This window comes from Saimiri boliviensis, chromosome 9, assembly GCF_048565385.1.
Source record: "Saimiri boliviensis isolate mSaiBol1 chromosome 9, mSaiBol1.pri, whole genome shotgun sequence".
NCBI classification, from domain to species: domain Eukaryota; kingdom Metazoa; phylum Chordata; class Mammalia; order Primates; family Cebidae; genus Saimiri; species Saimiri boliviensis.
Genome location: NC_133457.1, coordinates 97,552,871 through 97,569,388, shown reverse-complemented (window position 1 = coordinate 97,569,388; position 16,518 = coordinate 97,552,871). Strand labels below are relative to the sequence as shown.

General features: G+C 50.8%; 2 protein-coding genes across 2 annotated transcripts in view; one reads left to right on the top strand and one right to left on the bottom strand.

Moving 5' to 3' along the window:
* Window positions 1–15,939, top strand: part of CDK5RAP1 (CDK5RAP1 mitochondrial tRNA methylthiotransferase) — an 85,278-nt gene extending 69,339 nt beyond the window's left edge. Inside the window, exon 16 of the transcript XR_012519338.1 lies at window positions 2,735–15,939. The gene's annotated coding sequence lies outside the window, so the exon portion shown is untranslated. The remainder of the gene's footprint in view (window positions 1–2,734) is intronic.
* The window catches only part of BPIFB1 (BPI fold containing family B member 1), a 23,198-nt gene continuing 19,007 nt past the window's right edge, over window positions 12,328–16,518 (bottom strand). Inside the window, exons 13-15 of the mRNA XM_010342697.3 lie at window positions 15,751–15,814; window positions 14,734–14,810; window positions 12,328–12,387 (exon numbers count right to left, since the gene is read on the bottom strand). Of these exons, the coding sequence (XP_010340999.1) occupies window positions 12,328–12,387; window positions 14,734–14,810; window positions 15,751–15,814 (201 nt within the window). The remainder of the gene's footprint in view (window positions 12,388–14,733; window positions 14,811–15,750; window positions 15,815–16,518) is intronic.

Here is a 16,518-nt window from a genome sequence, read left to right as displayed (position 1 = left end):
CATGTGCAAAACACATACATTCTATCAGCAAACAGCCCCTGCATTTTCTCCCTGCCAGGTACTGTGGCAAGTGGTGGGCATTAGGCAGGGGGCATGCCACACTGTGCCCTCCCTCATGGAGTTCACCCATTAGTGGGAGACTGATAATAGGACAATTCTTTTTTTTTTTTTTTTTTTTTTTTTTTTGAGACAGAGTCTTGCTCTGTCTCCCAGGCTGGAGTGCAGTGGTATGATCTTGGCTCACTGCAACCTCTGCCTCCTGGGTTCAAGCAATCCTCCCACCTCCTGAGTAGCTGGGACTATGGGCATGTGGCACCACACCCAGCTAATTTTTAAATTTTTGGTAGAGACAGGGTTTTGCTATGTTGCTCAGGCTGGTCTTGAATGCCTGGACTCAAGGAATCCACCTGCCTTGGCTTCCAAAGTGCTGGGATTACACATGTGAGCCTCTGTACCGGGCCCAACAATTCTTGATAATGATACATGTGTGAAGAAAGACAAACAAAGATGACGGAGAGAGGGGATGACATCCCTTTGGACCCACACCTCTGTGCTGAGTGACCATCTTATCCCAGACAGGGGTGACACAGTGCATAGAGCCATGCAACGACCTGAGCAATGAGTAATGGATGTAGGGCGGTTAGAAAGTGTTAAGAGCCTGAGTGGGCATGAGCTTGAGTAGCTCGAGGGGTGAGAGTGTGGCTGAAGGTAAAGGAGACAGTAGAGAGATGGGAAGGAAGCTGTTGATCCGCAGATGTTACCAGCCAGGGACCTGCCCTGCTCTGAACACCTTCCGGGTAAAATCATCAGTAGGAGCCCGTTTTCGGCTGCCTGTAACCAGATGCATCTTGAGTGATTCACTGTGTTAGAGTTTGGATTTTGTTTTCAGTGTGATTGGAGGGTGGAGGGGGTTAAGCTTGGGAGTTACATAACTGGGTCAGCTCCTTTTGCTTCCCCTGGTTGTCCCTGGAATGAGACTTTGAATGGTGTCACTAGGTTGCTGAGGCTCTCATTTGTACTTAAGAAATTCAGTGGGGAGCAATGGCTCACACCTGTAATCCCAGCACTTTGGGAGGCCAAGGCAGGTGGATTGCTTGAGTTCATGAATGCAAGACCAGCCTGGGCAGCATGGTGAAACCCCATCTCTACAAAAATACAAAAAATTATGCAGGCGTGGTGGCATGTGCCTGTGGTTCCAGCTACTCAGGAGGCTGAGGTTAGAGGATTGCTTGAGCCCAGGAGGTCGAGGCTGCAGTGAGCCTTAATTGCACCACTATACTCCAGCATGGGCAACAGGGCAAGACCCTATCTCAAAAAAAAAAGAAAAAAAAAAAAAGAAAAAAAAAATTCTAGTCTCTGGGCAGGGCTTCTTCTTACCTGTTATCTCATTGAATGGCTTCCCAAATTCTAGAGTCGATTCTTTGGGCCTGAGGCTTTCCCTGTATAGCAGGAGAAGGCCTAGTCATCATCTAGGTTTCTACCACTTGAAGATTTGTGATTTTGTTTTGTACATCCTCTCATGCTGTTTGGTGTAACCACAGCTTTACAAAGCAAGAGTGCAGGCGAGGAAGCTGATTTTGCCTCAGGGGGTAGTGAATGCCCGCTTCAGGGACCTCAGGCTGGGCACTGGGCTGGGGTCCTGCCTCAAAGCAGGCTCCGCCCATCTGCTTCCTCGCTCTCCCTAGGTGGCAGGACCTCCCCAGCCCCACTGTGGTTCTCATGCCGTGAACCCCAACTATGGTTTCATTTGCTGAAGACCCCATTTTGGACATGGCTGAACAGACAGTGCATAGACCTTTGCATCAGATACGTAGACCTTTGCATCAAATGTCAGTTGACCTTTTCTCAGAGGGCAGAACTTAGAGTTTTATTCATGATAAGTAGGAGACAAAACTCAACCGTCCTACGTCTTATTTTTCTTGGACATTTGAGGGAAATTGAATCGTCTTTGAGATGAAATTCATGCCGCCCATTGGTGGATGTGCCTCTTGCGTTTGGTGCCTCAAATGATTCTCTGAACCCAAACAATGAACCCAACTGCAGAGGTCGTGAAGGGGCACATCCGGGAGGCAGCCTCTGACGGGCCTCGGGCCTCCTGATTCTTTGTCTTTCTCCTCTTCAACTTTAGGAGGTGGGGCAGCCATTCACTTCCGCTAATCCAGGGCCCCCATGGTGGATTATGTGATAAGGGGTGGCTTATCAGCTGGGAACAAGGGCCAGCTTGTCCCTGAGCCCTAAGTGATTTGACCTGCGGACTCTTTGAAGGGAAGTCCTTTTCAAGGCTAGCCAAAGCTTGGCTGCGATCACCATGGCCAGTGATAATGCCACTGCCAACTCTTAATGGCCTCTGTGTGAGGAGATCACAATAGGCCAGGTTGAGCCAAGGGTGCCCTAGGGACAGAAACTTCAGGATTCTGACCTTTCCTAGGTGAGTCTTTAGTCACACACACACACACCTGCGTACGTGTTAATGCTTTTATCTTTCTATGTGCCTGTCTGTGTCTGTCTGGGACACTGGAACTCAGAGGTCATGGCTGGCATCCCCTGGCTCAGTCCTCTGGTGGAATCAGTCTCAAATCTCTGCCAGTCACACGAGGTCATGGTGGGTCCTGTAGGCAGTTTGTGTCCCTGGACCCTCTGAAGTTGCATATAAAATTTGGTGTTGATGTTCAATTCTCAGAGATACGTTTAATGAGATTCTTTTTTCTTTTTTCTTTTTCTTTTTTTGAAACAGGGTCTCCCTTTGCTGCCCAGGCTGGAGTGTAGTGGCGCCATCATGGCTCACTGCGGCCTTGACTTCTTGGGCTCAAGCCATCCTCCCACCTCAGCTTCCTGAGTAGCCGAGACTGCAGATGCATGTTACCATGACCAGCTAGTTTTTTCCTATGTTTTCTGTACAGATGGGATCTCACTATGTTGCCCAGGCTGGTTTCAAACTTCTGGGCTCAATGATATCCCCATGTTGCTCTAATGAGATTCTTGATGGGCCTCGTGATGTATAAACAGTGAAGAACCTGTGGTTTAGGAAAAGACAGAGTTTCTGGTGACAGGATTTGGGGCCACACAGGCCTGGATGTGAATCCTGGTTCTGCTGCCTGCTGGCTGTGTGGCCTTGGGACATGATCTAATATTTGTGTCCCTCAGTTTCCTCATCTGTTGTGGGTAGGAGACCCCACAAGTGCCGAGGTAAGGGTCTGAAGCCTCAGCTTGTTCCCACATAAATAATGAAATAGAAGAGTTAGAAATACAATCACATCATTATTCATAAGCAATCAGAGATATAGATACCTATATACATATGTACTCAGTACAACCTTTTAATTTTGCTAATGTTTCTCGGGTTGCGAAGTATGAACCTGGGGTGATATCGTGAAAGGAATGGCCCTAAGGCAAGATGGAACGGGGGTGTGCCATGGAAATCACACGAAAACTTGGGTCAGAAGGAGTTGGCCACAACCTACAAATTCCCACTACTGAGCACTCGGCGCATGCTTCCCACTCTTACAACAACCCATCTTCCTCCCCTTCCTCTTCCTCTTCTTCCCCCATCTTCTTCCTCAGCAGCATCACCACTGCCCCCATTTAGACATGAAGAAACTGGCTCGGAGAAGTTAAGTTACTCCTCTACAAAAGTGGCGGGGCTGGGATTCAAACGCAGACATGTCTGGAGCCAAGCCTTGTCCTAGGTTATGCCCCTCATCTTCCTGATCCGCTAGTGCCTGAGATGCCTGAGGGCTGGGGCAGGTCTCACTCACCTTGCACTTCCCTGTCTCCACCTATTCTGCAGTAAATGTTGAAGGAATGCATGAATGAATGAATGAATGAATGAATGAATGACTGGGCCAGCTCCTCTGAGCCTCAGCTTCTCTGCCCGTGAAACAAGCTAACAACTCTCTGTCTGCTTCTCTTTGATGGTGCTTATGGGAATCAGAAGACAGTGGCTCTGAGTGTGTAAAGTGACAGCTGATGTGAGGCGGGGAGTTCCTTCCTCCACTTTCAACCTTCCTTTCTTTTGTGTCCACCTCTCTTCAGAACAACACTGGGCAGGGATATGAGCTCCCTCAGGGTCGTTGGTTTGGACATCTTGGGATTGAATCCCTGGCGTCTCACAATCAGACAGACACTGGATTTCCCCCAAAGCTCTGTAGCTCTGTAGTTTGGGCTCAGTCTCTTTTCTCCTAAAAATGCATGACATTAGGAGGCGGAGGCAGGAGGATTGCTTGAGCCCAGGAGCTCCAGACCAACCTGGGCAGCATAGTGAGATCCTTTTTCTTAAGAAAAAAAAGTCTGACATATTCAGATCATATCACTCTCCTGCTTAAAATAGTCAATCACCATTTCACACAGAATAATGCCCATGGTTTTTGGCCTAGCCCTGGAGGCTCTGTGAAATGGGACCTCTTCCTGCCTCTCTAACCCAGTTCCCCACCACTTCTTGCTTATTTCCCTGGCCGCACTGGCTTTCTGTTAGTTTCTCAGATAGACCCACCTTGCTCCCATCCCAGGACCTTTGCATATTCTGTTCCCACTGCCCAGAACCCTTTCCTTCACATTTTACCGGGCTCACACTGCAGGTCTCAGCTCGAACAGCTTCTCCTTCAAGGCACTCTCCCTGGCCATCTCTTCTAAATTAGGTGGCCCCCGCCATTCTTTTTATTTTGAGACAGAGTCTCACTCTGTCACACAGCCTGGAGTGCAGTGGTGCCATCTTGGCTGGTTGCAGCCTCCGTCTTCTGGGTTAAAGTGAGTCTTGTGCCTCAGCCTGCCTCCCTAGTAGCTGGGACCATAGGCCAGTGCCACTATGCCTGGCTAATTTTTGTATTTTTAGTAGAGACAGTATCACTATGTTGGCCAGGCTGATCTTGAACTCCTGGCTTCAAGTGATCACCGGCCTCAGCCTCCCAAAGCTCTGGGATTACAGGCATGAGCCACCGCGCCTGGCCACCCTGCTGTTCTCTCTCCTGGCACCGTGAAGTGAAACTTCTTGGTTCTCAGTGGAATTTGTAGTCTTTTGTTTTTTTATTGGCTGGGTTGTTTAATGCTGTCTCCAACACAAGTTTTGTGAGGGCAGAAACCATTTTTGCTGTGATTTGCTCATGTGGCACAAAGTAAGTGTCAATACCTATCACTATTCTCATTGAATGAATAAGAACATCTTCCCCCCAATCGTAAAAGTCAACCGTGTTCACCATAAAAATTTTGGAAATGATATTAAGAAGAAAATAAAAGTAATCTGCCATCCTACCACTCAAGCTGTCTGACAGTAACAGCCTATGTTTTGAGTTTATTTATTTATTTATTTCCTGAGACAAAGTCTGGCTCTGTTGCCCAGGCTAGAGTGCAGTGGCGCCATCTCAGCTCACTGCAACCTCCATCCCTCAGGCTCAAGCCATCCTTCCATCTCAGCCTCCAAAGTAGCTGGGACTACAGGTATGTACCACCATGCCCAGCTAATATTTTTGGTATTTTTTTGCAGTGATGAGGTTTCGCTATGCTGCCCAAGCTGGTCTCGAACTCATGAGCTCAAGCAATCCTCTCACCTTGGCCTCCCATAGTGTTGGGATTATAGGCATGAGCCACTGTGCCCAGCTCATATATATATATGTTTCATTCTCAGATCATTTATAAATAGGTTTGTGTCCTAGTCTTCTTGTATTTCCTTATGAATGCCCTTTAAAAACATCGTTTTAATACCTGTATAATATTTTTTATTAGGAATTTATCATAAAAATCAACCTTATATTGTTGAACATTTAGATTCTTCTCAAATTCTCACCATGAAACCAATGCTATGACAACCGGTTTTACCCTTCCATCTTTGTCTGCAGCTCTGATTCTTTCTTTAGGAAATTCCCAGAAGTGGGAATTAATCACATGCATTTGAGAATAATGTGAATATGTTCAAGATTCTCGATCCACCTGAGATTTGGCTTGCTATTGCTGACCTCGAGCACTTTTTAAAAAATGATAAATTCAGATTCCTGAGCTCAAGTGATGTTCCTGCCTTGGCCTCCGAAAGTGGGAGGATTACAGGTGTGAGCCACCGTGCCTGGCCACCCATGGGTGATTTTTAGCCAACCCTAGGCAGAAACCAGCTGTCTGTGTAGACCTTCTGGAGATGTTTACTGCTGCTCTGAGCTACCTGGTATGTGGATGTGACAGAGAAAGCGTGATTAAGGGGTGCAAGTTTCCATGCCTGTTGTCAGCAGAACCAAGGTTTATGGGAGGGAGAGAGAAGTATTGTGATCTCATTTTATAGGAGGGAAAGAGGGGTGTTGTGATCTCATTTCCATTCTATTTTCTTCTGAACATTCAAAACCAAAAAACGTGCTCTTCGACATGGTGGATCCGGGCCCATCCTTGAAGGCAAAGTTCTAACCCCCTCCTCTAGGAATCCTTCTCGATTTCCCCAGGCAGAAGGAATCTCTCCTTCCTCTGAGTTCCCACAGCCCTTTGGTGAAGCCCCCTCTGTGGCCTTATCCAAGTGTGCCACACCCGCCGTCCGTCTGTCTGTCAGGCTGGTTGCCTCTCTCCCTAATTCTTGACCGAGCTGCTTGTCACCCATCCAGCCTCGACCTGCTCACCACGTACCAGCCTCACTGATCTTTCCGTTTCCCACTGTGCCAGGCTCACCGGTGCCTCAGGACCTTTGCACATTCTGTTCCCTCTTGCCGCCATGGCTCTCCCTGAGATCAGCCTGAGTGATGGATTCCTCCACCTCACTTATCCCTCAGCTTGGAGGCCTCCTCCTCAGAGAGGCCCTCCCTAATCACCCCATCAGAAACAGACCTTCACCCCAGTCATACTCCAACTCCGCTGTATTGTTTCGTTTTGCAGCACTCTAGAACATTGCCTTGCTTGTTGACCTGGGTACACCGTTTTGTCTCTCTCTCTTCCAGGAGGTAAACTCCATGAGGGCAGGAGCCTCCTGTCCCCTGAGCCCAGGAGAGAGTAAGCGCTAGGTGAGTGCTGGCGCTGAATGACTGCGTGCACTGGCTTGGAGCAGGTGCTGCAGGGCACTTGTCGCAGGGCTGAATGAAGGGGACAGCTCCACACTGAGGTGGGGCTTGCATCCTCAGACGTTTCAGACCTGTTCTCAGAGCACCGCATCCTGGAGCACATGCTCAGTCTGCCTGGGACAGGGGCCAGGAGCAAGGGTGTCACTGTCCTGGACCACCTGCCCTTTCTAAGCAAAGGCCTCTCCAAGAAGAGCAGTGGGCTGGATCTTTCGTGGGGTGGGGACCTGCTTTCAGGGAAGAGCCTTCCCTTGCTGTGGGAGCTGCTCCAGGCAGGTGGGTAAGTGAAGGACCGGGGCTGCCTTTGGCCTTTCCTGGTTCCCTGAGTGCCTGCATTCTCAGCAGCGTGTCTTTGGAGGTTCTCTGCAGTCTGGAAAGCACTAAGCAAGTCTGCCTTCCTTGGCCCTATGTCTCTCTAAGCTCCTTGAAATCTTCCTAGGAAGAAAGCAGGGTCTCGATCCAGAACCTCAGCCCGGCAGCCCTCCTGCCCTTGATGTTCAGCCTACAGCTGGGTTTTTTGCAAACTCGCATAGGTTTCTGAAAAATATGTTTAATGAATTGCCAACGTAAAAAAAATCAAGAAGGTTTTGTTTTTTCGTTTTGTTTTGAGATAGAGTCTCACTCTGTCACCCAGGCTGGAATGCAGTTGCCCCATCTCAGCTCACTGCAACCTCCGCCTCCAGGGCTCAAGCGATTCTCCTGCCCAGCCTCCGGAGTAGCTGGGACTACAGGTGCATGCCACCATGCCCGGCTAATTTTTGTATTTTTAGTAGAGACAGGTTTCACCATGTTGGCCAGAATAGTCTTAATCTCCTGACCTCATGATCTGCCAGCCTTGGCCTCCCAAAGTGCTGGGATTACAGGCATGAGCCACCACGCCCAGCCCTCAAGAAGGTTTTAATCAAAATCTGGGTTTCCCAATTGTATTAGATTGTGAGGACTGCCATAACAAATACTATTAACACAGACTGAGTGGCCTGGACAACAGAAACGTATTGTTGCCAGGTATGGTGGCTCACACCTGCAATCCCAGCACTTTGGGAGGCCAAGATGGGCAGATCATTTGAGCCCAGGAGTTTGAGACCAGCCTGGGCAACATGGCAAAACCCCACCTCTACAAAAAATATGAAAATTAGCTGGCCATGGTGGCACAGGTGGTGAGCGGCAGAGCCGGCATTCTGGCCCAGGTTTGCCTGGTGCTAAAAATCTATGTGCCACCTCACAGCATTATTATAAGTGCTCAAGAAATATTTGAGAAATGCCCTGTGACCTCCTTGTCTTTACCTCTCCAAGAATGGGGCTATATGGAATCTCTCCCTGGCCTCTGTCGCCAGCTTCCCAGAAAGGCAACTTTTATAACCTGAGCTTGGAAGCCCAGGTGGGTGGGTACCCGGGCAGGAAATCCAGCACCCTGGCCAGGCTTGCGGCTCAGAGGAGCTCTTCAGTGGAGGGAGAAGTCCTCTTGGCACTGGATGGGAAGGGGGCTTCTGGCCAAAACTGAGGCTGGCGGGGCAGGCCCTGGGCCCTGGACCCACAGACTTTAGGGAGGAGGTGGGTGGGGCCCTGTGGCTTTGAGGGTGGGTCATTTCCCTTTGGAACGTCATCAGAGCTGTGGAGTCCTGGCAGGGCCCCCAGCTCTCAGGAGGGAGGGGCCCTGAAGGGGCTGCTAGTATAGAATGTGACAGTCACAGAGCCCAAGGGAGTGACTGTGTGGGGATGGGCAGGGGGAGGAAAGCAGGTGGGTGGCAGGGGCCAGGCTGAAGTTTCTGGGGTCTACCTTGTGGCTATTCTCTATAGTCTTTTAAAAATTTAAAAAATTTTAAAAATTATTTTCAAACTCTGCCAAGTCTTGGGACCTATACCCTTGCTGAGTATGTTGTCCACGCCATCATTTTTTGCTATGGTGTGGTCACCAATGGCATGGCCTCTGCAACCAGATAGGCCTGGGTTTAAACTGCCACCTTCAATCAGGAGCTGTGTGACTGGGGGAAAGTTGCTTTCTCTTCTGAGCCTCACTTTTCATGCCTGTAAAATGGGAATGATAGGGCTGGACGTGGTGGCTCATGCTTGTAATCTCAGCACTTTGGGATGCCGAGATGGGCAGATCACGAGGTTAGGAGTTTGAGACCAACACAGTGAAACCCTGTCTCTATTAAAAATACAAAAATTAGTTGGGTGTGGTGGCAGGCGCCTGGAATCCCAGCTACTTGGGAGGCTGAGGCAGGAGAATTGCTTGAACCTGGAAGGCAGAAGTTGCAGTGAGCCGAGATTGTGCCACTGCACTCCAGCCTGGGCAACAGAACTAGAGGCCATCTCAAAAAAAGAAAAAAATGGGATCGAGCATGGTGGCTCATGCCTGTAATCCCATCACTTTGGGAGGCTGAGGCAGGCAGATCACGAGGTCAGGAGATTGAGACCATCCTGGTCAACGTGGTGAAACCTTGTCTTTACTAAAATACTAAAACATTAGCCGGACGTGGTTGCTCGCACCTATAGTCGCAGCTACTTAGGAGGCTGAGGTAGGGGAATCGCTTGAACCTGGGTGGCAGAGGATGGAGGATGCCGTGGGCTGAGATCGTGCCACTGCACTACAGCTTGGGTGACAGAGCAAGACTCTGGGAATGACAGATCCCATTTATGTCTTTTGGGTATTGTGAAGGTTTGTTGAGGCAACTCATGTAGATGTCAGGATGGGGCCTACTGCCAAGACCAGCTCGGTTGTAGAGACCCCCGCCCCAGGTGACACTGAAGGAATTAAGAAAGAGAAACAAAGATAGAGTGCAAAAGTGGGATCGAAGTGGGACCGTCAGGGGTCTGCCGGCATTTCCCGGCTGACAGCCCAGAGCAGACTCTGACCCAGGTATTTATTCTTTGTGAACAAGTGATTATTTTTTTTTTAGATGGAGTCTTGCTCTGTTACCCAGGCTGGAGTGCAGTGGCATAGTCTCAGCTCACTGCAACCTCTGCCTCCTGGGTTCAGGTGATTCTCCTGCCTCAGCCTCCCAAGTAGCTGGGACTACAGGTGCATGCCAGCACGCCTGGCTAATTTTTTTGTATTTTCAGTAGAGACATGGTTTTACCATGTTAGCCAGGATGGTCTCTACTGAAAATACGAAAAAATTAGCCGGGCACATCAGGAGGCTGGCACAGGAGAACAACCCCTCTCCTTTTTTTGGGAGGTAGAAACCCAAGGGGGTAGGTGATGAAGTAGCAGAGAGAAGGAAGTGGAGGGGTGGTAATAGGGGGCTGCTTGGCATTGGTGTAGAGCTGTCAGAGCGTCAGTGTTTTCATTTGTCAAGTACAGGGGCGGGGGCAGCCTGTGCTACAGACGCTGGGAAAGGTGCTTAGATCCAGTGCCTTCCTGGAGCAAATGGCTGTCTTCTTTCAGGTTCACCAGAAGCAGACCCTGACAGCAGGATTGGAGTGCAGGTAGTTGATTTGGGAGATGACCCCAGGGAACACTGGTAGCAGAGTGGGGAAGTGAGGTGGGTAGGGGAGGCAACTTACAAAGAGCATGTTGGGCTGGGTATGGTGGTGCACACCTATAATTCAAGCTACTTGGAAGGTTGAAGTGGGAGGTAACTTGAATCCAGGAGTTTGAGGCTGCAGTAAACTGAGATCATGCCACTGTACTCCAGCCTGGGCGACAGAGTAAGATACTGTCTCAAAAAAAAAAAAAAAAAAAAAAAAATTGTGTCAGCAAGCCGGTTACCAGCATGGGCAACTGGGGCCCAGTCCCGCTGGGGAGCTGGGAGCCCATCTACAGCAGGAGCCCTAAAGTTGTTCCCTGCCCCAAAGGGTGAGAAAGCCAGAGTTATTTATCCACCAACCCCCAGGAAACCCCAGAGGATGTGGGTGTTGGGACCTGGAAGATACACGGCTCAGGCTGTTTTGGAGAAGGATCCCTGTGCTCCTCTTGGCTGGGGTGAAGGATCTGCTTGCCTCTGACAGGGTCATGTGGACTGGGACAGCGATCCCTTTATCAGGACAGGTGGGACCCAGACCAGAAGGGCTGCCACATCCTCTAGGCCCCAGGCTCCCTGGGAACCCCCAATAGATCCTTGGGAGTCAGAATAGACCGACCCTGGGCCAGATGGAGATGGACTTTCTCACCTTCTTTGCAAGTGGGAGTTCAAATGCAGATTTAATATGATTTAGAAAAATAATGGAATGTGATATGTGGGGAAGAAAATTCCACCCAAACTGTGGCTGGGAGCTGGCATGCATGAAGAGCTTCCACACAGCCCTGACTCTCGGCAGCTGTTTGGTAATGGTCACTAACCCTGGTGTAAACACCTTGTGCAAGGTTGTGGCCTGGCCCCTCTGTGTCCCTTTTGGCCTGGCCATTGTCCCTGGCTGCCTCTCTGGGCTGTGAACTGTTCCTACGCCTGTTTGTGCTCTCATGATGAGCAATGCATTTTCCTGGAATGCCTACCCCATCCCTTCCTGCAAGGACACTCGTGTAACTGAAGGGCTCTGGGTACTGGGGCAGGCCTGGGGTCTGAAAGGCCCTGTTATCTGTCCCAAGTGTCCTGACATCAGCGAGGCCAGAAAGACAAGGCAGTCCTGCATTGTCTGAGCGGGATGGTGCTTTGGTGATAAGGCCCGACACTCCAGAGGCCAGGGAACAGCAGTGACGACATCACCCACAGACAACGTGGTCTGAGTACCTACCATGTACCTGGAACTGTTCTCTCATTTACTCCTCACCAAAGCCCTCCAAGGCAGAGACAATGTCTGTCCCCATTTTAAGAAGGAAACTGAGGCCCACAGTGAGGAAACCACATCCCAGAGTCAAAGAGGCATGAAGAGGCCAGGCCAGAGCTCCCAGCCTAGTTCATCTGCCCCCAGATCCACACTGTTCGGAGAGTCCTCTGCCCACCACACTGCCAAGATCAACAAAATATATGTCCCCACCCTAAAAGCCATCCCACCAAAGACGGTCTTGAGGCCGACATAGAAGGCAGGAGGAAAGAGCTGGCTCCCTGATTCCTGAAGCCTGGAGAGGCAGTCAAGACCGCAGACATCATCTGCAGGCGGCCTGATGTGGTCCAGACAGCTCAGACATCACTCAGATTGGCTCAGATGTACTTGAATGTGACCTGGATGTGGCTCAGCCATCCAGTCCCCAAGCCTGCCAGGGGCAAAATGACTCCAGCGCCAGGACAAAGAAACTCCAGACTGCGGGCATCACAGGCAAATGTTTATTGATTGCAGAGAGGGCTGGTCTTCAGAGAGGGCTTGTCTACAGAGCTCGGACACACACTCCCAGCTGGGACCCAGCCTGCCCTGATGGCCAGTATCCGAGTCTTCACTGGGAGACAGGAGAGCTGGGTTTCCACAAGGAGGCTGGGGTAAGCACAAGGGCATCCTGGAATTGGAGGGGAAAAGTCAGAAAACAGGTTTCTTTAATCTCTTGCCTTGTGGTTTATGCTGGTTTTGTCCTCCACAAGGTGACTGCTGGCATTGGGGAACCATGACCCTGAACCCACAAATACAGAATTCTTGGAAGGGTCAGGGATGAACATTAATGCCATGTCAGGTCCTGATGTCATCTCCATTTTGCAGACGGGGACACTAAGATTAAAGATGGCAAGCCCCGGCCGGGCGCGGTGGCTCAAGCCTGTAATCCCAGCACTTTGGGAGGCCGAGGCGGGTGGATCACGAGGTCAAGAGATCGAGACCATCCTGGTCAACATGGTGAAACCCCGTCTCAACTAAACATGCAAAAAATTAGCTGGGCATGGTGGCGCGTGCCTGTAATCCCAGCTACTCAGGAGGCTGAGGCAGGAGAATTGCCTGAACCCAGGAGGCGGAGGTTGCGGTGAGCCGAGATCGCGCCATTGCACTCCAGCCTGGGTAACAAGAGCGAAAACTCCGTCTCAAAAAAAAAAAAAAAGATGGCAAGCCCCTTTCCAGAGTCACGCACTCAGTAGGTGGCAGGAGTGGGATTTGTGCTCAGCACCTGCCTTGATTACCCCCTGCTTTGGGCCCATCCTCTGCATGAGCTAATGACAGGAGGGTGCCCATCTCAGTCAGCAGGCATTTACTAAGCATCTACTGTGTGCAGCCATTAAGTACAATGGGGAGCAGCGCAGATGGAAACCCCTGTCTTCTTGGAGTTTGGGCTCCACTCTAGAGGGGGAGAGATGCCCCGGAGCCTGGCACACAGTGATGTGGCCTGTCTTCTTAAGGGTCATATTTGAGAGCGAGGGTGACACTGCCATAGCTCCTCTCCCCAGCAGATGCCATGGAAAGTCATTTGCTCACCAAGCATTTATTGAGTACCTACTGTGTGCCAGGCCTTATTGAACACGGGGGACAGAGGCATGGACAAGATGGACATGATCATGGCCTTGAGCTGAGACCATGTGGCCACATGGCATGTGTGTGCGTGTGTGTATGTGTGTGTGTATATGTGTGTGTGTATGTGTGTGTGTATGTGTATCTGTGTGTATGTGTGTATGTAGGTGTATATAGGTGTATATGTGCAAGTGTCTGTGTGTGTGTGCATCTCAGGCCTATGCGGTACCTGCCCTGGATGCTGCCTCAGTTCCTAGCCTCCTTCCCCATCTTTCCTGGAACACCACCAATCCCTGCCTCAGGGCCTTTGCACTGGACATCTGATATGGTTTGGATCTGTGTCCCTACCCAATTCTCATGTAGAACTGTGGCACTCAATGCTGGACGTGGGGCCTAGTGGAGCCTGCACAACCGTGAGCCAATTAAACCTCTTTATGAATTACCCAGTCTCAGGTATTTCTTTTGTTTCTTTTCTTTTTCTTTCTTTTTTTTTTTTTTTTTTTTGAGACAGAGTCTTGCTCTATTGCCCAGGCTGGAGTGCAGTGGTGTGATCTTGGCTCACTGCAACCTCTGCCTCCAGGGTTCAAGTGATTCTCTTGCTCAGCCTCCTGAGTACTGGAATTACAGATTCCCGCCACCATGCCTGTAATCCCAGCTGCTTGGGAAGCTAATTTTTGTATTTTTAGTAGACATTGGGTTTTGCCATGTTGGCCAGGCTGGTCTCGAACTCCTGACCTCAGGTGATTTGCCAGCCTCAGCCTCCCAAAGTGCTGGGATTACAGGTGTGAGCCATTGCACCTGGCCTCGGGTATTTCTTAAAGCAGTGCAAGAACGGCCTAATATTCTGTCCCTCTGACAAGACACTCCTTCCAGCTACCCACAGGGCTCACCCCTCACCTCCTTAGGCATTGGCTCAAATGCTGCCTCCTCAGAGAGGCCCTCCCTGACCCCCTGTCTGAAACAGCAGCTCTTCCCTGACATCGCTCTCTCCTCCTGAGCCTGCTTTATTTTTCTTCTCGGCCTTCCTCCTATATATCTGTGTCTTCTGCTAGAAGGTAGGCTCGACAAAGATGGGGGTGTTTTCCGTTTGTTCATTTCAGTGGCCTCAAGCACTCAGAGGCATGCCTTCCGTATAGAAGACCCTCAAAAAATATTTACTGAATTACTGACTGAATGAATGAATGAATGACAAGGGGTGGAAAAAGTGTATTGACCCCAGGCTAGGAGAGTCCCATCCTCAGCACAGCCAACCTTGTCACTTGCAGATGAGGAGGTGAGGCCCTGAGACGGGAAGGGACTTGCCCAGGTCACCTACAGGCTGGGATTGGAGCACAGGCCCCGCCTCCCGGCCAGGGCTCTCAGTGGTGGCTGTGCCCTCCCTGGGGCAGGATATCTAGGCCCACACCCCACTCACCTGGGTCAGCGAGGACTCAGCTGCCTCAAATCCCAAGGCCTTCACCATCGACACTGGGACCCCGGATCTTAATTTGCCTGAAATAGCAAACATGGTCAGAAACTGGTGGGCCTGGAGTGAGACTGGGCAGCCAGGGGGCAAGCTCAGGGTTCCTGAAGGGGAGCCCGGGCCTGGCAGGCCTGATCAGACAGCCCCCTCTGCCTCTGCTCGCCTGTTCTCTGGCCCCAGCATCGACCCAGCCTCATTTACCCTGGCTTTGCCCCTGGCACTGGCTTCTGGCCCCTCGCAAAATGCAGTCCTCACATTCTCTCACACTGTTGCTCAAGAACCATCAGGGCTTCCCATCATCCCCAGCAGAGGTTTCTATACTTTGAGATTTTCTAGTCTAATAAAATAAGGAAATTTAAAAGGTGGAGCTGCTGTAGGTTACCAACTCTTCCCACCTCCACAACCCAGGGCTGAATTAGAGTGATTTCACCTTCTCTCTGCTTCTGCCAGTAACACAAGTAACATGCCAAGGACGGCAGTGGCTAAGAAATGTTAAGCACTGACTGTGCCAGGCACCCCCTGATTTGTGCTCTAAAGAAGGTACTCCTATGTCCCCATTTTACAGATGGAGAAACTGAGGTTCAGAAGTATCGTGCAGCTCAACCAACACCAGGCACCAGCAAGAGGGGGAACAGGCCTTGAACCCAGGTCTGCTGTGGTATCTCCTGTGTGCTCTTGTTGTCTGCTTACACCTCTGCCTCCTTCCAGCCCTGTGAGGCTGGGCCACTGCAGGCTCATCTTTGCAAGCCTAGCCTTTGGCATTAGCAAAGGAATTGGGCTGGGAGGACAGACGGGGGAGAAGTCACTTCCAGCTGGGTGAGTGAGAAGGCTCCTGGGAGGAGGCGGATTTGGAAGTAGGCTCTGAGGGGTGGCTGGGAGATGAATGAAAGGGGCCCCATTCATGGAAATGAGGGCAGGGCAGTAGAGCCAGGCCCTGGAGAGAGGGGCACAGATGGCAGAGGTACACACCATTCTGGTTCGGCACCAGGACAGAGAGGAGGATGTCTGTGATGATGTTTTTCAGAACGTCAGGCTGTGAGAGAGAGAAGGGGCACTGTCACCCTGGCTGAGGACCCGAAGTTCCCACCTGTCCCGGTCATTCATTCCGCGTGGGCATGGCTCCTCCCCATGGGCGAGGGTGGCTGGTGGAGATGCAGGAATTCCAGGTCCCCTGCTGGTCAGAGCTGTGGGGGCTCCCAGGGACCAGAGGGCTGGGGTGGGGCATGAACTGAGCCGCCCCTGGGGCCTGGTAGGTGGGGAGGTTGGGATGCATTAGAGAATGCCCCATCCTCAGGGGCCCCACCGCTCTGCTGCAGCTGAATTTGCCCTGAGGGAATGTTGCCCTGCGTTGCCTGAGCTCCTGGCTTCTGAAGGGAAGCCGGAAGCCATGATTTGCAGATGGAACTCCTCCTGTTTTAAATTATTAGTCAAAAATGTTGAAAAACAACTCAGAAAAAACGAGAAAACACGCCAGACTGAGGTCTTGGGTTCAGTCTGACTCCCAGCAGGAAGGGGCTATCTAGGATACTGAGGCGCGTCTGCGTGCACAGAATGAGATTGTGAGTCAAGGACACTTGTTTTCTAACTCAGGATCAAACTTCACCGAAAGAAAGTGTGTAGGCCGGGTGCAGTGGCTCATGCCTGTAATCCCAGCACTTTGGGAGGCCAAGGCAGGCAGATCACGAGGTCAGGAATTCAAGACCAGCCTGACCAACATGGTGAAAACCTGTCTCTACT